The sequence below is a fragment of the Pipistrellus hanaki genome, assembly GCF_964339955.1.
Source record: "Pipistrellus hanaki genome assembly, chromosome: 18".
Classification (NCBI taxonomy): Eukaryota; Metazoa; Chordata; class Mammalia; order Chiroptera; family Vespertilionidae; genus Pipistrellus; species Pipistrellus hanaki.
In genome coordinates, this window is record NC_140520.1 from 14507335 (window position 1) to 14529392 (window position 22058).

General features: G+C 49.2%; 1 protein-coding gene across 7 annotated transcripts in view; it reads right to left on the reverse strand.

Moving 5' to 3' along the window:
• Positions 1-22058, reverse strand: part of ARHGEF11 (Rho guanine nucleotide exchange factor 11) — a 79363-nt gene that overhangs the window by 13950 nt on the left and 43355 nt on the right. For 2 of the 7 annotated variants that reach the window (XM_084865752.1, XM_084865748.1), the window contains exons 8-22: positions 19948-20067; positions 18202-18247; positions 17109-17185; positions 15567-15704; positions 12721-12795; positions 12406-12507; positions 11218-11316; positions 9853-9895; positions 8726-8822; positions 8465-8587; positions 5973-5996; positions 4720-4861; positions 4344-4443; positions 3605-3634; positions 232-358 (exon numbers count right to left, since the gene is read on the reverse strand). In XM_084865752.1, the coding sequence (XP_084721878.1) occupies positions 232-358; positions 3605-3634; positions 4344-4443; positions 4720-4861; positions 5973-5996; positions 8465-8587; positions 8726-8822; positions 9853-9895; positions 11218-11316; positions 12406-12507; positions 12721-12795; positions 15567-15704; positions 17109-17185; positions 18202-18247; positions 19948-20067 (1343 nt within the window). The remainder of the gene's footprint in view (positions 1-231; positions 359-3604; positions 3635-4343; positions 4444-4719; positions 4862-5972; positions 5997-8464; positions 8588-8725; positions 8823-9852; positions 9896-11217; positions 11317-12405; positions 12508-12720; positions 12796-15566; positions 15705-17108; positions 17186-18201; positions 18248-19947; positions 20068-22058) is intronic. The other 5 variants (XM_084865749.1, XM_084865753.1, XM_084865751.1 and 2 more) reach the window with 5 other exon arrangements.

Below are 22058 nucleotides of genomic sequence, written 5' to 3' on the forward strand. Positions count from 1 at the left end.
TCTGAAGGGAATTTTAAGGGATTGTGGTTCCTGGGCTGGGAGGTCGGGACCCTGCTCTCTCTTCTGCTGGCCTGAGTGCCACACCTATTACGTCTTCCTCTGAAGATGCACGGTGGGAAGGTTGAGGGAGGGAGAGGCTCACAGTCCAGTGCTGGGGCTAACGTAGCTGGAATTAAGCTCCGAACCCTACCCAGGCCCCCTCCTCGGCAGCGCCCATCCGGCCGCTGCTACCTGTCGCTCTCCAGCAGGTCCTCGGGGAAGCTTCCTGTCGAGAGTCGCTGCATCCCGGGTTCCGGGGCATCATACGGCTGGTTGTTCTCAAAGTGCTGAATGATGTTCCTCACGTTGCCCGGTTTGACTAGAAGAGAAAGATAACGGAGGGCACTCTGCTTTCTGTATAAGGCGAGGGCTCAGGACTCTCGCTCCCCTCTAACCCCAAAGACAAAGCAAGGAGCAAGCATGGAGGAGAACAGTGTGGGGCTGAGAACAGGAGGCACAGTCTAGTCCTGGCTCTTCTGCTGACACGAGGGTGGCCTGGGCAGTCCCTCTATCTTGCTGGGTTTGCTCTTTCTGATCTGCAAAATGACAGGGTTCAGAAGTACATATTCTATGGATATTTCTTTTGACTCCCACATTCTTTATCACAATGATTCTTCTGCGTTTTTCTCAAGCTCCACATATAGGTTAAAAAAATACCTAGGGGGACCAAAAAACGTATCTACGTGTCATCTGGCCATGGTGCCAAACTATACCCAGCACTTTACAAATTTATATCACTGTTAGAGTTCATGGTTTCTGTTCTTCTTTGAGTTTTCCTTCCTGTTCTTCCTACTCTCCACGCCCCCCATCCCTGGTCTCCATCATTATAGAATCAGACCCTTCATTACCAGTGAGAGGGGTCTTAGGAGGAACAAAGAAGAGATGTCATTTCTGGCATTCACATTCCAGCCCCTTTTCAAAGCTAAGACAAAAGAGCTATTCCTGTTCAAAGCAGCAGACAGGGCAACAGGGTAAGAAGGCATGTGCGATGCCGTGCAGACACCTGGAGGAGACATTTCTGGCTCAGGGCTCAGTGGCTCTCGTCTTCAAAGCCAATGAGCTCAGCTCCAAGTTCAGTGATATCTGAACAGGTTTGGGCCAGAAATGCTGCTCTGCCTGAGACCAAAGAGAGGATAAGTGGGACTGGGGGTGGGGTGGGGGGCAGGACAAGGCAGATACTCTAGAGGGCGGGCCCTGATCCTAACCAACTGACTCATGTCCCGCCCAAGCTTCAGATTCTGATATCTACAAACTTACAAATCTCCCTATATATCGAAATTTCAGTTTCATAAGAAAATCTCCAAGCCACAGGAAACAGATAAATAACATTTAGTTGATCTCCTCAAAGCGCACAACTTCATATCCTTTAGGCAGGAAACTAAAACTGTCCGACAGGGGCTGTGTGTATGTGACAGGAGTAGGCGTATTTCCATCACTCCGGTTTCTGAGCGTAGGGCCAGACCTGCCTGCCCGGACTGAATGTGCATCTGGGCCGTGGAGTAACAGAGCAGCAGAAGCCAGGGTCAGCTGGTTAGCCACAGCCCCGAGTGGCCCTGGCTGGGTGATGATGGAGCCCGGCTGAGTCCACTGTTCCTTCTCCCATAGGCCACTTAGAACATGCCTTCTGTCCTGGGATATAGTATGTCCCAGCTGTGACAAGAAACAGGAAAACCCAGAGTACAGGGGAAAGTTGGTGGGAAGTAGCACATTTTGTGCAGCTGGCCGTGGCCCAGTTGTTGAGCATCAACCTATGAACCAGGAGGTCACGGTTCTATTCCTGGTGAGAGCACATGCCCCCAGTGTGGGGTGTACAGGAGGCAGCCGATCAATGCTTCTCTCTCATCATTGATGTTTCTCTCTCTCTCTATCCCTCTCCCTTCCTCTCTGAAATCAATAAAAATATAAATAAAAAAGCAAGGTTTCACTAGTAGCCTTTGTTCTCCTTCCTCCATTATCTGAATGACAATAAAACTAAATAAAGTATATTATGTTACTAACAATCCGATATTCTCACTAATAAACGAGCAAGAGTTGATCATCCTAAATGGCAAAACTCAATATTGAGATTTTCTAGCTTTGGTGGATATATGGTCTTTAGATATGAATATGGGTATGTCTGGTGTCCTGAGAATTTGAGAACACAAACCAAATCATAATATCACAACTGAAAGATCTGACTCAAAGAGATGGTGAACACCCAGCATCCCCGTCCTGCCCCAGGATCGGTGGCTCCACCCTGGGCGTTCCCATCCCCTCAGGCGGACACAAGGCACGGGGCTTGGGCAGGCTGCTCAGCCTCTTAAAGCTGATGTTTGCCTCACGCCTTCCTTGGGCAGGGCAGACAGGATGAAGTATGTGTTAAAACTAAGGGCCTGGGTTTCAAGGCCATTCTTTTATTTTTTTAATATTGTTTTATAATCACCTTTTCAATCATTTTTGTTGTTTAAACAGCATAATGAATCTAGGCATTCAATAATTTAAAAATTTTTATAGTTTGTAGATTATTTTTAATTGACACTTTTACATAGAATGAATTCTAGCAACAGAATCATTTCTTGATTGCATTCCACTGGTATCTTCATACATTTATTATAGAACCTAGAAATATTAATCACTTAAATATTCCCTCGCTGATGGGAAATGAACTTGTATAATTTTAAGTTCTAGCTTCTTTGGGTTAATGTGTATTATGTATGTATGTTTTCAGATACATGTTTTAGAGGATAGATAATAGGTACTCTACATATTAGGGTCATTCTTTTCTTTTTAATATATATATTTTTAATTGATTTCAGAGAGAAAGAGGGAGAGAGAGATATAGATACATCAATGATGAATCATTGATCGGCTACCTCCTGCATGCCCCCTACTGGGGATCGAGCCTGCAACCCAGGCATCTGCCCTTGACCAGAATCGAACCTGGGACCCTTCAGTCCACAGGCCGATGGTCTATTCACTGAGTCAAACCAGCTATGATAGGGTCATTTTTAAAAAACTGCTGTATAATTAGTGCTGATAAAATTAAGAGTTAAAAAGATGGAGGTACTATACTAAAGGGATTATGCATTCCCTTTAGGTGGATGATATAAATTAAAAGTTTATATAGGTGGATGATATAAGTTGAAAGTAGGTGATATAAATTAAAACTACCCAAAAAAACTGCTGGAGACCCATTATTTATTTTTAAAAACCCACAAAACCCTGTAACCTAAAAAAAAAAATAAGGATTTTTGTTATTTCGATTGAAAATAAAAATCTGAGGAACTTGTGCAGGACATTTCAATGTGCAAGGGTTTCCCTCATTTCTATAAAACCCTGGACGGCTGGCGCCTCATCCATGGAGCGGTGGCAAGTGCAGAGGGAGCCGCAGACAGTGTCGTGTGTCCCAGAGCAGAGTTAGCGGCGAGGAGGAGCGTGTGAGAAGTGGAGTAAGGAAAGGGAGGGAAGGAAGAGGGGCAGGACAGGAGGAGAGGATGAAGAAAGAAATGGGAAGGAAAGAGGGGATTTGGGAAATGGAAACTCAATGCTAAAGCAAAGAAAAATTCAAAGAAAATGGTCCTTTTACCTTCCACAGGGGACAAGGGAATATGAAATGCTAAAAAACAAACAAACAAAAACAAAAGTAAACCATGAAAAGTCAAATTAAAATAAAATTTACATCAAGCTGGAAAATGGATGTTGTGGCAAAAATCAGGGCTGATCTAGGAGTTGTCCCCCCGCACCCTCTCCCGCCCCCCCCCAGCAACTTCAGAAAAGGCAGCAGTCCCACCCCAGGCCCTTCGCAGACTTCCAGGACTAGTATTAGTGGTCTCAGGAAATGACTGCAAGGGCCAGCAGCAATTTCCAGACAAATGACACAATGGGGAAGAAATCAATGGCGGGACTCGCTGAGTTGGGTTACTGACGGCATTCAGGGAACCTCTGGGCTCCAAACCTGCCCTCTTTCCAACTAGTTCTGCTTAATAGTAACTCAATTCCCCATCAAGGGCCCATAAGTGCTCCCAACACATAGGCCCTCGGGCGTAAGACGAAGGTGAAGGCGGCACTCGGTGTCAACAGAGCAATCCTGCCAAGGGGGACAGTCCCCCACATGGCTGCTCGGCGCTACGCGTGGCTCTGGCACAGTTCCCTGCTCCTCAAAGCGCCTGTGGTGGTGTGGCCAGGGGAGAACCCAGTGGCACCAAGAGGAAGCTGCGTCTCAGAGTTTGGGTTGTGGCTCTCAGAAACCCCGGAAGACCTGAAATCATGCTGATCTATGAAGGGGCTGAGGTCCCCCTGGAGGCTGCTGCTCCCCAAATACTTACTACTCTGGGACGAGCTTTTGGGCTTCCCGATGTATTTGAGGATGGGGTTTCGCTTCTTGTCTTCCAAGGCATCCTTTTCTTTCTTGGGATTGCTGCTCTGCTGAGAAAAGAGACATGGGGGTTGGGGACCATCCCAATATCCAGATTTGGCCACTAATCACTCTGCCGCTGCTCCGAAGACTGGCACTAAGTAAGAAACTGGAGAGCAGGGTCATGCTTGTCCTAGCTAGGTCTGGAGGAAGGGAGAGAGCTGCTGGAGGGTGAGGACTTTCACCATGGCTACAGGTGGTGGGACGAGCTAGACACCTCCCAAAGGGCTTTCCCAGCCTGCCTCAGTGCTGAGCCGAGAGAAGACACGACAGGGTGGCTCCGTTACCTTCTTGGTCTTCGGGAAGAAGGGCAGCCACTTGTCAGGAGCAGACAACGGGGCCTTTTCCGCCACGATGGAAGACCGTGCCTCTCGAAGCCGGATCCCAGCGTGGCTCATGTAGGTGTTGAGGGCGAAGTCCATGGGGGCGCTGGAAGGCAGGAGTGGGGTGCTGTCTCAGAGAGCTCAGCCATGTCTCTGCCAGCATGGGGAAGGGCAAGAATGCTGCTTTGGTTCTTCGTCACCACCCAGTAGGATGGCAAAGCAGTAGGCAGGGGCCAGGGCAGTCAAGAGGGAGGCCTGGAATATTCAAACAGGGCAGCAGGCAGCAGCTGGCGAGAAGTCTGGGCTGCCATGACTCCAAGCAGAAATTGGACTTTTCATGAGCAGAATTCTTCCTAACACGGGGATGGTGGTCAGCGGAAGGACATGTCAGTTCCCTACACTGGAAGCAAACCAGCCGTGGGAAGACCTAGAGGCCCAGGGGAGGACCCAGTTCGTGCCCTCAGGCACTTACTTGGGGGTGGAGTGGCACAGGGAGGGGGAGAAGCACCAACCGGCCTCTTTTAAGGCAGACTGCCCTCACCACCCGCCCCCAGCCAAGGACAGAGAGAAAGGACGGAAAGGAGCTGTCAAGTGGCTTTCAGCTGCCACAGATGAAACTGTCCAGAGCTCTGTGTTTAAAAATGGATTTGGCTCTCAATTTGGTAGATTATCTATACTTGGTGGGTTCAGTGCAGCAAGTGCTGCTGCCCTGGTTTTCCTCTCCTCCTAAAGAGACTTCCAACCTCATCCCCGCTCCCTGAGGAAGTGTGGGTGCCCAGGGAATGCATGCTGCTGCTGAGAAACAAAGACCTGTGTCCGGACTGCAAAAATGATATGTGCTGTGGGTCAGCTCCCTTCTGTAGGAGCTGCTCTCACAGGCCGTCCTACACCCTCCTTCTCTGGGTGGGCTAGGAGAGAACAGTGCGAGGGAGACCAGGGCTAATTTGGGTGAAGGGATGCAAGGTATGGGAATACTGTGAGCGCTGGCAGTTCAGCGTCCTCACACCGAGAAGCAGACGCCCATCCCAGGCAGCGATCCTGAGTATTAGGGCCTGGACCTCAGGAGCTGGCTGCGTGGTGGTGACACAGATGGTGCCACCAGGGACGGGCGGCGATCCTACAATGCTGGGGACTCTCTGTGATTAGCAGAGATGGAAAAGCACAGCAGCTCAACCTTATTCCTTCCCACCTTGAAACTACACCACAGGCTCACTCACCTCCTGTCTTCCTCGTATTTGAACCTGGAACAAAAGAAAGAACAGATGACTCAGACTGCAAGGGCAGCGGCTCCTCCGCCGGTGCAGACTGGAAGGAAGGGGGTGTGGGGAGGAGGGTGGAGGATGGTGAAAAGGTCAGGTGTGACTCTGGGTCTCAGCTCTAGAGCCAGTGTGGGGTCAGGAGAGGAGGGCTCTGGTTCTCTCGAGGGCCTCCATCCACAGTTTTAACGACGATGTCCTTCTGGCTAACGGAGGGGAATGTGAAAACCCAGCTCCTGCCTGGTACCTGTTTCTGCCTCTGAAGTTATTATGGAGGAAGAGGCGCCTCCTTTTGTCCGCTTGGAACTAAAGGAGGGGTTGGGCTGGGCTGACACAGAGGTCAGAGGAAAGAAGGTGAGAGAGCGAGAGAATACCTTAGGACCCGATTCAAAGAAACCTATTAAAGAGGTTAGTAAACAGTAACTGAAACTTCCATTTGAGTGTTAACTATGGGCCTGGCCTATCCTAACCTACTAACAAGTATTAACTCATCTAATTCTAAAAATAACCCATGAGACGGTCCATGTAATGAGACTGAAGTTCCCCTGCTTTAAATGGAAGCCATTAGAAGTGGAGTACTTATGCTCCTGTAATAATCCCAAATAATTCCATGGTGCTCCAATCTCAGAACGGGCGGTCAGGTTTCGCCTCCATCCCTGGCCTGGTTGGGTGATTTCTGCCATCTGACTGGGAGGGAAACTACGGCCAGGAGGATTCAGGGCTCGGCTGAAGGTCAGAGGGCTGTTGTCAGAGAATATGCCTTCCCCGTCTGATCTCATCTAGTCTCACCTCCATCCAGCCCAGACCTCTTATCAAATACCAGCTTCATACAGGCAGCTGCTACTCAGCTCTCCAGGTTGATGTCTAAAAATACATCTCCTGTCCCTCTGAGCCCCCGACGGCCTACTACAAACTGCCCCACACAGTCATTCCTGTCCCGAGTGATGGCTCCTTCCTTTGTCCTGTTAGTAGCTTAAGTTAAAAAACCATGGCGTCTTCTTGACTTTTTAAAAGAAATCCGTCTGCTCTGTCAAAGTAGACTGAGAACTGACATCTTTCCCCAACTCCCTTGGCCACCACCATGGGCCACGCCCCACTGCATGGTTTTGGGAACTGACGTCCCTCAGTGTCTGGAACTCTTCTGCTCTCCCCCCACCCCCGTCCTCTTGAGTCTCTCACAGCTCCAAAGGCTTCCCAGTCACAGGTGCTAGGTGGCCAATCTCCCTGTTACCCGCAGACCGTCTTTCTGAATCTGCTCTGGCCACACCGGTCTGCCATTCTTCAAATATGCCAAGCACATTCCTACTTTGCCCTGGCTGCTGCCTCTGCCTGCGACTCTCTTTCCCCAACGTCTTCAAGGATAATTCCCCACTTTCTTAATTAAAACTGCACCCCCCCCCCCCCCCGCCCCCGCCAGCTCTGGAGCTCCTGCCACCTCCCAGCACTTACTATTTTCCAATCTACTATATAATTTACTCATTTATTATACATTGTTTTCTCTTCCCACTATAACAACAGCTCAACAAGAAACGTTGTTTGGTTTACTGATGTATCCCAGGAGCACAGAGCAGTGCTGGGCACACGGAGACTCCAGAAACAGCTGCTGGATTGGAAAATCAGTGTTAGGACTGTGGAGAACGTCTAGCCCAACTTTTGCCATTTTGTAAGTGAGACTAAGGCAGATGGAACGGCTTGAACAAGGTCCCAGAACTGCTGAGTTCAGCAGCAGCATTGGGGTGAAGTGTCCCCACAAAGCCAGCACAGGAGCTCTAACCCTTTAGAGCACATGTGTCAAACACAAGGCCCGCGGGCCAAATCCAGCCCGCCAGGCCTTGCAATGTGGCCCGCACCGTGTTGTCATCACTGCACTCCGCTGTCAGTTTATGACATTGTCAGTTTATGACTGTTCAGTAAACCATTCGGCCCGCGATTTAGGCTGGATTTTAGATTTTGGCCCCTTCTCTGATTGAGTTCGACACCCCTACTTTAGAGAATGGGACTGGGAAGGAGCACCGCACAACTCTGCCAGAGGCTCTTTAGTACGTTTAGTCAGGTCAGTCTGCTGTAGGCCAGTCCTATCCATCTCCTGAAGTAACTGGAGCCACTGGAGACTGTGTGCCCCTCACGCTCAGTTAGATCTGATCTAAGGGACAGGAAGGGAGACCAGTCAGGCAGAGGGCTACGAAGGGGAAGCAGAAAGCTCACGGCCCTGGCTGGTGTGGATCGGCTGGGTGCGTCCAGTGCACCAAAAGGTCGCTGGTTCGATTCTCGGTCAGGGCACATGCTTAGGTTTCAGGCTTGATCCCCAGTAGGGGGCATGCAGGAGGCAGCCGATCAACGATTCTCTATTATCACTGACGTTTCGATCTCTCTCTCCCTCTTTCTTTTTCTCTGAAAAATAGATTTTAAAAAAAGGCACCCTATTCTGGGGGTAATAGGAACTGGAGACTCACAGAATATCTCCCAGGGCAGCCAGCTGCTTCTCGGCCACTTGGCGCTCTCGGAGAGGGTTGCCATCCAGCTCCAGCAGGTCGTTCTCACCGTACAGGCTGCCCAGGCCCAGGGTGCGCTTCGTTCTGAGCCAGAGAGACACAACTGTACACAGATGCTTAACAGCAGATACCCAGAAATGTGAGCTACACACACACACACACACACACACCCCGGGGGGAAGAAAAGGGGCGAGGAGCAGAGGGAAGAGAGGGCCAGGCCACCTGTAGTCCTGGATCTGCTCCTGGATCTCCGGCATGGCCGCCTCCTGAGCCTCACCGAGAACGCTGCGCAAGTCCTCGCCGCTCCGCAAGCGCAAGTCTGCGGTGGGACCAGAGACAGAGATGGGGAAGGGCGTTGGGGAGGAGGAGATTACATTAGTAGAGCGTGTCAAAGGGAGGGAGGCTAGTTTTCCGTCCTCCTGCTAGCCAAAGGAAGCGGAGGCCTGGACTTAGCAGGCATTCCCGTGTTCAGGACTAGAATCCCGATGTGCAAGCCCCAAGGCAAGGACGAGACCGCTTTCTGGATGTCCTCTGTTAAGTGGAGAAAACATTAAGGCCCTCTCCTGGGCTGTCTAGATGCTGCTCTGACACCAGGGCGTGCGTTTGAGAGGCTCCTCCTTGGCCCCAGGGCCAGCTCATAAGCACTTCGTAGGAAACCCACTCCCAGACACTGGCTCTCCTGCCCGGCACCTAGCTTCCCGCAGCCATGGCCAAGTTCCTGGCAGTGATGGCCCCCTCTCTGCTTTTAAGCAATCTCTGCTCACCCTCTCGCCTGTGCCCATGAGCTTTCCTTCCTGCCACCCTCTCTCCAAAGGCAGCTTCAAATTCCATCTTCTGGAAAACTGGCTGGGATCCACCCTCTGGCTGGGACTGGACAGAGGAAGGGAGCGAAGTGCTCACCTAGGTCATTCCAGGCCAGCTGCGGTCAGCATTAGCTGAGGAACGGATACAGCACCCCGAAACCCCGCTCTGTGGGTGGGTGGCGTGAGGCCTTGGTTTCTGTGCTTGTAGAGAGTTCCCCAGCGATTCTGATGACCGGCCAGGCTTAGGAACCCCTCACTGCACCCAGCTTTCTCTTTGTACAGATGACCCAACTGAGGCCCAGGGAGGTCACATGGAAGGCTGGAGGAATGAGCACTGGTCTCCTAGCAAGCTGTGCCTTCCTGTGAGACGCTCCAGCAGGCAGAGCTCCGGGCAGGGCTGTCCGTGTGCTGAGGCGTGCTGGAGGCACTGTCTCTATGTCCCCTGTTAGAGGACAGCTGCCCGGGACAGGGACGAGGCCCCTCTGCTCTGCAGCCGCCGAGCACCCAGGACGGGACGGGCACTCACTGACCAATGAGCCAACTTACCGATCTCAGCCTGTAACGCCTCTGGGACCTTCACTCTCAGTGGCTAAAAAACAGAGGGGGAGGGGGTAGAAGTAGTGAGTCTCCACCCCCAGGGGATGTGGGAGGGGGCAGAAGTGGTGAGTCCCCACCCCCAGGGGACGTGGCAGACAGCACTGCCTTCTCTCCCTTTTCTACCTCTATCCGGCTCTCCTCTCACCATCCCCCACCTGGACCTGAATTCCAGGCTAGGGTTTGGAGAAATTGAACCTGAGAATACAGAGTGAGCCGGGACCACACCGAGGGTGGGACATGCGGCTTCTTCACTCTTATTTCAAGGACATCAGAGTGGACGGGACGATGTTCTAAGCAGGAGGACTGGTGCTAGCACAGCAGCAGGAGAACCTTTGTTAGGCTGTTGGCTTTACTGCCCTTGCCTGCGCTCCCAGGGAGCCGGTCTGCTGTGACCCAGTCTCCTGGGAGCATGTTCTGGCCTTTGCTCCGAGTACCTGACAGCTGGGCGATTCCACAACAACCAAAGGGAACAACCTGCAGCTCTAATCTCCTTATTCAAGACCCATCTAAGGGGCAACAACGAACATCTTGAGGAAAAACAGTTCATTTCTCACTCATTAGTCCTAGCAGCCAGAGGAAGAGTCATGTTGAACTGGCTCAATTAATCAGATTAGAAGGTCTAAGAGGGAGCTGCCGCCAGCCGGGTCCCTGCAGCATCCTTGGGAACTAAGCCCAGATGCGGTGCTCATCTGTGGCCCGTTCTCTGGGCTGTCCTCCCTCTGGACTCTGCCCGAGGACAGTCAGAGCAAGTCAGCTGGCTCATCTGATGTCTCTGAGCCTATTTCTTTTTCTTTTTTTCTTTTAAAAAAAATATATTTTATCGATTTTACACAGAGAGAATTGAGAGGGACAGAGTTAGAAACGTTGATGAGAGAGAAACACCGACCGGCCGCCTCTTGCACACCCCCCACAGGGGATGTGCCCGCAACCAAGGTACATGCCCTTGATCAGAATCGAACCCGGGACCTTTCAGTCCGCAGGCCGACGCTCTATCCACTGAGCCAAATCGGTCCCGGCTGAGCCTATTTCTAATACCAGGGATGAGCGAGGCAGGAAGGGCTGGGGACACTGTTCCAGGAGAGCGCCTCTCAGAGGATGTGTGTTCCATTGTGGCGCATGCGGAACAAAAGAGGTCTCCAGAGCAGATCAGCCCTGAGAGCAGAGCCAGAACAGTTCTGGGAGCTCAATCTCTCAGCCCACACTTCTCTTTAAGAACCTGTCTGCATTTGGCCTGAATGTTTTGCTTAGTCTTTCCTGTCTCTGAATGGCCCAAAGAGTGTCATAAATTGTAATCCAACCCATGACTGTCATTACCGCATTTTTCTCTAGGAAAATATTCCAGATGTCTTTTCCCAAGCTTCGGGAATCCTTGGAGTTTGTCTGCTGGTAAACTTCTGCACACAAGTAAAAAAGCTGGGAGGAGAGGAGAAGATGGGTTGAGGTTAGTCCTCAAGCAGGAGGGACTCTGCCCCCAGGAGGCCATTAGCAATGTCTGGGGACACCTGAGAGGTGCTACTGCCGTCTAGTTGGTAGACTCCAGGGATGTAGCTAAACATCCTGGAATGCACACGATAGCCCCCCTCGCGCCCCTCCCCCCCCAGCCAACCACTCTACAGCTCAGAACGTCAGGCAGTGCGGAGGCGGAGGAACCCCAGCTCAGGGCATTTCAGGAGTCTAAGGTACCCCTTCTGCCTTTGCACGCACCATAGTCAACACAACTGCCTCAACTCTGTACCCTTCCTGCACGGACACTCTGTGTCCTGCACTTGCTGACAGACGGTTTTCTAAGGGCCCTGCCTTCTCTCTCTGTGACTGATGAGCTTCCTTCATTCAGGAATGTGGTTGAGACACAGCCCTTGGGACTTACACACAAGTACTCAATGGCATCTGTTGAGCAAACGGATCCTGACTGGCTGCTAATAGTGGTATCCCCAGAAAGAAAAACCAGTAGTCTTTGCCTTGGGCAAGGTTATTCTGGAGAGCATAACATCGAGCTCTCTCCTTCATTCCGCTTCCTTTCGAAGCAGCTGAGCAGAGTGAGAGCAGCTGGTGAGGCTGCTGGCTCTGAGCACTATCCCAGGGCACTCTGGCCTGTCACCTCCTAGTCCTTCTTATCACCTTCAGATCCAAGGCCCTTTTATGTCTTGTCCCTCTGCCACGCTATCTTGTAGTAACACCGTATATTCCCAAGGGCCACTCTCAGCTCCCCCTTTTACCCACTTCTGTTCAAAGACCTCTAGCAGACCACCCCTTCCACGCTGACCAGAACGAGCCGTCCCGGCCTTGCTCTTGCTGCTTCTCCTTATGTTGTTGATGAGTGCAGCAGTGAAGCCTCCCTTCACTGAAGTTTCCCTCCTTTGACACTTTATCCACGTCCCGGAGATGCTAACGGGGCCACGGAGCAGGGCCAGGGGTCATCTTCATTCGGAAATGTTGCTGAGACCCCAGCTCCATGGTGAAGCACAAGCAGACACTCAGTCAAGACGGACCCTTCTGACTTACCAGTGGGCTGGGGTCTGCCTGAGAGAAGATGTAACGTAGAAAAACCCCCAGGTGAGCTGGCCGTGACTTAAGTTTCTCAAGATCCTGGAATATGATGTCGCTCTGGAAGGCAGAAGGAGACTGGCTGGGACACAGTGGCAGGGCGCAGCCGCAGGGCCTGTTCCAGCTTAGTGGCCAAGTTCTTGGCTCCCAGGGTTTCTAAGCGGTGGCTCCCTCCTCCTCATTCCCTCCCAGATCGTGTAATCAAACTGCCCCCAGTAGAGAGCAGCGGGTATGACAAAGAATGATGAAAGGAGAAAACCAGGAAACCGTTACCTCGTTGTTGAAATAACCCGGGTCATAATCTTCTTCTGGGCCAATAATTAAAGGCTTTGGGCTTTGATCTACACCCTGGGGGAGAGAGCCGAGGGGTAGAGATGAGAGGTTAGAGGACAGGGGATCCAATCCCTTGATGAAGCCTGTTTAGTAAGAGCACAGCGCTGACAGGGAAAGCCACATGTGTCTGGCAAACACTGACATCTCACTACCATCCCCAAATCTCAGAAAATAGGATTTCCACTTGCAGGAAGTCAAGTGCATTGGGGGGGGGGGGGGTCGGGAAGCGACTCAGAGGAACCTGGTCACAGGACATAGAAGATGGGAAGTGAGAGAAAGTGCTCTCTTCCTGTTTTGCGAAAGAACTGGGGAGGGAATTCCGCCAACAAAATAAGAACCTCACTCCTGTTGGGTGCAGGCTTTGTTGTTCTCCTAAACAGCCCCCCCACACTGAACACACCCTCCCTCCACGTCCAGCAGCTACCACACTGCTACCTGATAGTTACTGTGTCTACTTGATAGTCACTGACAGCACCTGAAGCCGGACCTGTCTGGAGGGCCTAGCAGTCCATGTCTACCTCCTTGGGCACGTCCTTTGCCTGCTCAAGGTCTATGGCAGACGTCCATTACCTGTCTGGAATCCCAAATTCTTAGATTGGCTTTTCTTTCTCCCTCTTATGCCAATTTTAAGCACCTAACTCTCACTGGTGTGCCATCGACATAAGATATGACGGTATTTCAAATTGCACACACTTTTCAGATGCTGCAATGAACAAGGCTTTCTCCTACAGGTTCCTTGCAAGTTCAAAGCTTTTATAGCAATTATATTTTCCTCTCAATTTAACCTACCTCATTTCTAACAACTTCCCAGCTTCTGGAGCCCACCTAAGATTACTCAGGCCCCCCTCTTTCCAGGCCTCAGATACTTCCTAATCCACTATCTAGGGGGCCTTTCCCTACTCCTCACTCATCTTTGTTCTCCTGGGTTGTATAGACTCTAAGCCCAGAATCACTGAGTCACAAATGTGAGAGACCTGGAAGACACCTCAGAGTCTAGCACTCATTTAAAAATGAGAAGGTGAGGCCCCAGAGAGACTGAACGGCAAGTGCAAAGCTGCAGAGTCAAGCCTGCTGTGCTATATTTGTATACCTCAGAGGATGGGGGCGGGGGCTGCGGGACAGGGGAGAAGAGGAGGAAGGAGAGGTGCTAGATGCCTCTACTTGGCTCTCAGAACCTGAAAGCACCAGGTTTTTGCTTGTTTGGGGGAGGATTTTTTTTCTTTAAGTCTTTACAAATATGTAGTTTTTCTGATTACAAAGCTTATTATAAAATAACCAAACATTTCAGGATTATGTAACAGAAAGTTCCCTTTGATCCCATGCCCTGCTGCTGACAGTTTCATGGACAGTACAGGTTTCTCCAGACTCTTACTAACATAGATTATTGTTAAGAAATTGAAACTATACTATATTTGCTCTTATCACTCAAAAATAGCAATTTAAATAGTTTTCAGAAGATGAACAGATTCAAAGGAAGAAAAAACGGAATCCCAGACTGATTACTGCTCCTATGAGCCACCTGCCAGAAACCCTCCCTAAGATCAGCATGCGAACCTACCTCCCTCCGACCCTCACTTGGTCCTGCAGTGCCTCCCATGGGGTGGGGAGGGCCCCTCAGAGAGCAGCGGGGGAGGAGCGGCCTGGCTGGGGCTCAGGAGAACTAAGTGCTTGTCTGACGTTGCCATTACCAAGCTGAGTCCCTGAACAGTGCCTTTGCCTTTACTGGCCTCACTTGTCTCACTTACAAATGGAGATACTGATGCCTACTTCCTTTTCTGATGGGGAAAATTAAGTGAGGCATTTTTTCCTAAAGGATCTAGCACAGCAGCTGGTGCACTAGGCATTTTAATACAAGGAAGGCCCATTTCCCCACCATTCTCCCTCCATGAGCTGAAAGTAACCAAACTCTATCCTGGGGGTATAACTAAAGCATGAAATAGTGTGTGATACTGGTTTTAATGTAAGGGAATGAGAGAACTGCTTTAAAATAAACTGAAGTATAAACAAGTGAGTTAGCTTAAGGAAAAATATTATGTAACATTATACAATTGGCTTGAGACTATGGAAAAAATCATTATGGTGGTAGCAGATGGATTGTAAGAGACACAGTTTTTACAAAACTCAGAGTTCTTTTTCCGGTGTCTCTAACGGGCAGGACCGGCCTCCTGCCTGAACAACAAGCAATTCCCTGGCTCTCCAGCCCGCCCTCCCGTCGTCAGACAGCCCGGATTCCTAGAAAGCTCTCTGCCTGGAGCAGACACCTGTCTTCCTGAAACCTCCCTGGAACCCAGCTGTCCCCTTCAAAGCAGTGGCTGTAGGTCAGGCTGTGCGGAAGCTCAGGTCCCAGGGAAGAGCCCCTGAGGGTGAGGGGCGGGTAATCGGGGAAGGTCCCAGGTACCTGAGCTTTTATTTGTTCTCCATATTAGGGTGATAGATAATAAGATCATGTTTACCAAAAGGAGTTTGCTAAAAACAGAGTAATTTGCTATTACTATTCTGGAGAGACACTAAACAAACCTATTTCCTGTTTTATACAGACACTGAAAGATCACCTACCCTCTCCTTAGACATCACTTCGCTTCAGATGTGTTCACTGACTCTTCACACAGAGGCGATGGTCTTACTTTCATGCACTTACTGATAACAAGTTCTTTCTTTACCATTTATTCTTTAGGTAAGTGTGTATCTCAAAACAGAGGTTTAGTTTGATTATTTAAGACCATGCACTGGTGACCCAGTTTTGGAAAGAGGGGAGGAAGACTGCAGGGTGGCTCTGAGTCACTCACCTGGTCGCTGGCAGGGGGAGCTGGAGCATCCGAGCCCTGCCACCTGTGGTGCTGGGCCCCCCTGGCCATGATCACAGGGGAGGTTCGAGGACTGTCGAGTCCAGGGTCTGACAGCACCGAGTTCCGATTTATCAATGACTAAAGGAACAGAGGATTCCGTGAGAAGGAAACTCATCCAAAAGACTCTCAGAGCTCTGCTCACTTGGTGGTAACACTAATATGAATTCAGTACTAATTCTGTGCCTGACACTGTATTATGACTTGATTATATAGTACCTGACTAGTTCTCACAACAGTCCTTTGAGGGAGATACTATTATTCTTCCTATTTTTCACACAAGGACTCTTACACTTGGAGCAGATAGAAGACTTGGTCAAATAGCTACTAATGTGGTATTCCCCGGCTTCAACCGGACAGTCTCACCCCACAGAAGGACTCACCGCATTAACCAAGCCCTCTGCACTAAGCTAGGATGCCTCCCAGATGTCGAACCCTCCAGATAACGTAGAGCATTTAGGATCCTCTGGCCCCGTCTTCATGTCTTTCCTGAATGCTGATCCTTTCACATTCATGCATCATCTTCCCCCAAGTGGACAGGAGCAGTTAGGAAAGGAAATTCCAACTCTTATTTAAAATTAGGTTTTAAATGACTGGTTCACATAATTAACCTGGTTAAGTATATACTTTGTGAACATCACTATGACTTCTTTCACTCACTTGTATTTTTATATGCAAGTCTATATTTGCAGTTTACATATGCAAACTGAGAACACCTGGAAGAGGGATCTTTGGGGCCAAAGGGTGAAATCCTCTGACCACTCCAGAAAAGAAGTACAGAAGGATCTGAGACAGAGAGAGGCAACACTGCTTCTGCTAGGCAGGGGCCACTGCATTCATCAAGAACGAGTTACTAGTATTTGCAGCCAGGCAGAAATGTGTTTTGGGCCAAGCTACCACGATTTTAGACTTCTGTCTCTGCTCCCTTACACTCAAAGGCTTGCTACAGATAATGGCACACCTCTCTCTCCACCCTACTTTTTTTTTTTTTGTTAATCCTCACCTGAGGATATTTTTCCATTGATTTTTATTTTTTAATTATTTTTAAAAATATATATTTTATTTATTTTTTACAGAGAGGAAGGGAGAGGAATAGAGAGCTAGAAACATCAATGAGAGAGAAACATCGACCAGCTGCCTCCTGCACACCCCCCACTGGGGATGTGCCCGCAACCAAGGCACATGCCCTTGACCAGAATCGAACTCAGGACCATCCAATCTGCAGGCTGACGCTCTATCTACTGAGCCACATTGGCTAGGGCTCCATCATAGCACGGAGCTATGATGAAATAGAAGCCAGATTTGGTGATCTTTCATGTAGGATGCATTTGAAATCCCTTTTTTGGAACCCAGAGCAGAGTGACTGAAGTCCTTAGAACTGGAACTATCAAAGAGGCCCACAGACGACAGGCCAGAGGCCTTGGCAACCGCAGAAGGAACACTAAACCTACAGCTTTAAACGGGCTCGGCCCTGCTGGCACTCACCTCACTGAGGGAAGGGAAGCGTTCTGTCCCAGAGTCCAAGCCACTGTCCCCGTCCTGTGAATCCAGAGAAAGTCGGCCTGACAAGCAAACATAAGCAGGAGCTGTGGTTTGGGGAAAGGAGAACCGTAACCGGGAACCTTGCCCAGGGCAGACGGGTGAACCTGCCACCTTCCTTTCTCTCCGTTTCCCTTTGTCTCTCTTATCTCATGATCCCTCCAGTCAGACGCTTTACAACTAGCTTTCACCTGTGCCCAGGCCATGTCGCCTCCTGAAATAACACTCCCTAGCTCTCTCTCACAAGTCACCTCGTCCGCATCTCTCTCTGGGTCCTGTTCATTTCCTCTTGCAACAATATTTCCTTTTTTGTTTCAGTTTTCTGACTTTGTCAGTCCTCACCTGAGGATATTTTTTACATTGATTTTTAAAATATATATATATATATATTTCTTTATTGATTTCAGACAGGAAGGAAGTGGGAGAGAAATAGAAACATCAATGATGAGAGAGGATCATTGATTGGCTGCCTCCTGCACGCCCCTTACCGGGGATGGAGTCCGCAACCCCGGCATGTGCCATTGGCCAGAATCGAACCTTGGACCCTTCAGCCCACAGCCCAACGTTCTCTCCACTGAGCCAAACTGGCGAGGGCTACACTGATTTTTAAAGAGAGTGGAAGGGAAGAAGGGAGAGTAGGAGAGAGACATTGATGTGAGAGAGACACAGGATCAAACTTGCAACCCAGGTATGTGCTCTTGACTGGGAATCTAACCTGTGAACCTTTGGCTCTAACCACCGAGGAACACCCTCCTGGGTGCAACAGTATTTCTTAAGCTCCGAAGTGCCAGGTGCCGGTAGGCAAGGTGGCATCTGGGCCATCATTCCAATCTCTTACTGGCACTTATCTACTCAGTGCTACTAACTCTGCATTCATTTCTTCTGAGTGAATTGTGTCCAATTTCTCTGTGCTCTGGCACTGCTTTTTCTCACAACACTATTTCCCAGAGGCAGATACTATATGTTTTCTTTCCCTGAATCTGCCTCATGGAGAGGGAACAGAGACATGCCGGAGAAGAAAGGGTGGTGGGGAGCTTACCTTCTGATGATCTCTGGTTGTTGTCACCATGGAGTGGAAGTATGTCCTAAAAAAGAAAGATTCAGAGGGTGGGCAAATTCTATTAACCTCTCTCCCTACTATTTCCTTCCTCCAACCAACCCTTCCCGTAGTCTCAGCAGACACTATCTGCTTACAGTTAGTGGCCTCTTTTGCTTTATTGCCTTAAAAATGCCCAGCAACAAGAGCTATTGCTTTATTTGTACAGTTTCAGGAGGATGGTGACCCCTAATGGCAGAAAGAGGACTTTACCATCAGAAACATGCTAAAAATTCGCTTGATTTGTAACCATGACATCAAGGCATCCACTGCCTTCGTTGGGCTACACACGGAAAGAATTTCCATCAAGAGGTACGGAACGCTCCAGCAGATGCTGAGCGCACATGCGAAAGGCCCATCTCTACAGATCTCTGAGGTGCTGGCCTCCGCTGGCTGGCCCGCCAATGTGGAGAGAATTATATTCATGGTGTTTCACTGTTTATAAAGCCCTCTTTTCTCTCTCTCAAGTAGTCTTTCAACAACTCTGATGTTGACCTCTCATGTTATAAACGAGGAAACAGAACCCAGCGATTTTAGGTAACTTGCCCAAACTACCCAACAGTGAGCTATAAAGCCAGGGCTGCATTCAGACTCGCACCTCACAGAGCACACGAGTACACAGGCAGTGACAGCAGCAACATGCACAGGCCACGTGCTAAGGACACGCTCTAACTCTGACAACAACCCCGTCAGGCAGATCCTGTCTGATCTCCACCAAGGCTTCCAGGGATCAAGTAACTTGTCCAAAACTGGTGAGCACGGGCACTGGGATGTGAATCCAGATGGTATTAAGTCCAGACCCTGAGCTCCTATCAACCAACCATGTGACACTGAGAAGTCCTTCAGAAAATAAAACAGCTTACATTTGATTAGCCTATGTTTCCCAGACTTGTTGGATCTGATGTTCTAAAGGAGAAAGTGGATAATCCTCAAATAATTTCTATTGGCCTTGGCAAATGCCACTCTTGGAGATCCTCAAGTTTCTGGAAAGTTACTTCCTATGTACCCCAATAATTAAGGCCTGCAAGAGGTAAGACACTACCAATAGCAAACTCCCTACTAGAACAGATAAGGACCTGAGTCTCCTCTCTGGGATTTTCCACAAAGTAGCGTTAGCTGCTGCTATAAAAACCTCTCAACTGACTGGGAATACTTTCTTAGGCTGACTTTTATTTTTTATTATTATTTTAAAATACATTTTTATTGATTTCAGAGATGAAAGGAGATGGAGAGAGAGATAGAAATATCAATGATAGAGAATCATCGATTGGCTGCCTCCTGCACACCCCATACTGGGGATGGAGCCTGCAACCCAGGCATGGGCCCTGACTGGAAATTGAACCATGACCTCCTACTTCATAGGTCAATGCTCAGCCACTGAGCCACCCTGGCCGGGCATCTTAGGCTGACTTTTAAAAGTACTTGTATTTATTTGAGAAGATCTGAGAAATAAGTGTTGGAAAAGTTACCAGATGAATGCTGAGTGAAGGTGATGTAGAAATATATATGTCACTATGAGGCAATTACTCAGAAGGAGATGGATAATTAGGAGACTAAAGCCAATAGTAATATTCCATATTTATTTCCATCACAACTACAAGCTCTTAGCTTCTGCTCTCGCTTTCTTACTAATCCCCCCCAGGCCTCCTGCAGGGTGCCCACCCTAGAGCTCTGCCTACTATCACTCACCACTAAGCCACCCGTCTCCTGCTGGATCTTCAGCTGCAACTGAGTGACTCGCCGCCGGGCAGCTTCAATCTGCTCTTCCAGCAGGCTGGTGGGGTTCCGGCTATACACCTCATAGATACTCTGGGGGGGCGGGGCAGGGAGGAGGGGAAAAGGCAGATGGGGTGGTTAGTAGAGAACAGACAATTCATCAGTGAGAGGAACAGGTAGTCATTCCCAAACAAAGAGAGCGCGATCTTTGTGTTCTAGTAGACACACACTATTTCACAATCAATCAGGAGCAGAAAAAGTATAAATGGTGAGAGAGAGAACACAAGACACCTGGAGAAAGACGACACAGCACAAAGGCCTGTCCTAATCTGACCCACTCTTCAAAGGCTGGCTTAAGTCCCACACCCTAAGAGAGGTGCTCTTTGACTACTGCACTACTCGTGGGAGATGCGACTGTCCAGGTCAGCACACGAAAAGGTGCCAAAGAGGAAACACACAGTGAAAAGCACCTGCAGTGAGAGGAAGAAGCTTGGACGAGGGAGCCATCGCTCTTCACAGCCCCGCAGTTGGGAAGCAGTCCGACACTGATCTACACTCCTCACAGCACACGGAGTGCAGCTCACACATGCACAGCTGGGGCTGTGCAGTCAGTCAGGGCATCCTGGCTTTGAATTCTGGTACCTTCACTTACTAGCTGTGTAGACCTGGGCAAGCTTTCATCTGTCCTCATCGATAAAAGTACCTGCAAATGACAGTACCTGCCTCTTGGGAGAGCTGAGCTATAAGGTCTGAATAAGATTTTGCATGTAAAGTGCTTAGCAGATTTTCTGGTGCTTAATATTACTGAATATGGCCAGCTATTATCATCTATCTATCTATCATCTATCTATCTATCTATCTATCTATCTATCTATCTATCTATCTATCTATGCCTAAGCGACCCTTACGACCTAACAGACCTACCGACCGGAACTAGTCCACCAGTTGCTATGACGCACACTGACCAACAGGGAGCAGACATTCAATGCTCAGGAGCTGCCCTCTGGTGGTTAGTGCGCTCCTACAGCCAACCTCCCTCGGTCCCTCCCCCGTCCTTCCTTGTAGCAGGCCCCAGCTGGCCTGGCCTGATCAGGACTGGATGAGACAGTTCTGGTCACTGGCCAGGCCTAAGGACCCCTTCCATGCACAAATTTCATGCACCTGGCCTCTAGTTTCACTATATAATAAAATATTCAGTAAAGCTGGCTGGTTAAATAATTTAAAACTGCATGCACATATTCTCAAGCTCATATGGGCCTTGCTGCTATCTGCCAATCCTTTTTACAAGTTCCTCACACTTGCTTTTTCCATCTTCTCCAGGCCTAGCAAGCCTCCAACCCTCTCCCTAGTCTCAGCAGACAATATCATCCGGTAAGAACTTTTTCAACTATTTCACTTCAAAACATTTGCAGCCATTCCTCCTTCTCCCAGAATCTTTTACAAAGTTAATGCCTCCAACTGCCTCACGCTCTTCTTAGGCACAAGTCACATATCTGCAAAGTTTTCTCTTTCCAATGGCTCCTTCTCAAGTTTCCAATCTTAAACCACTACAATAAAACCCTTTCCATCAACTCAAATTATTATTTTTAATATACTTTTATTGACTTTTAGAGAGAAAGGAAGGGAGAGGGTGAGAGAGAGAGAGAGAGAGAGAAGCATTGATGTGAGAGAGAAATATTGATCAGTTGCTTTCTGTACACACTCCGAGTGGGGATTGAACTGCAACCTGGGTATGTGCCCTAACCAGGAATCAAATCGATGACCTTTCAGTGCATGGGACAACACTCCACTAACTGAGCTACATCGGCCAGGGCTCAACTCTGATTACTCTTCAAGCCACTGCCTCAGGTTTTTCTCCCTTCTTTCGTGGCCACATATTTTAAAACAGGAGTTTACACTTACCCCCAAATGGCTTTGCCTTCCAGTCACTCCTCAATCTAGTTCCTCCCTAGTATCTCAAACAGCTACAGAACAAAATGACCTAATTGCCAAATCCAATGGTCTCTTCTAGGTCCTTCTCAAAATGCTGCCCTCTTTTGATTTCCTAACTCTACACTATATCTTGGGTCGCCTCACACTCTTTC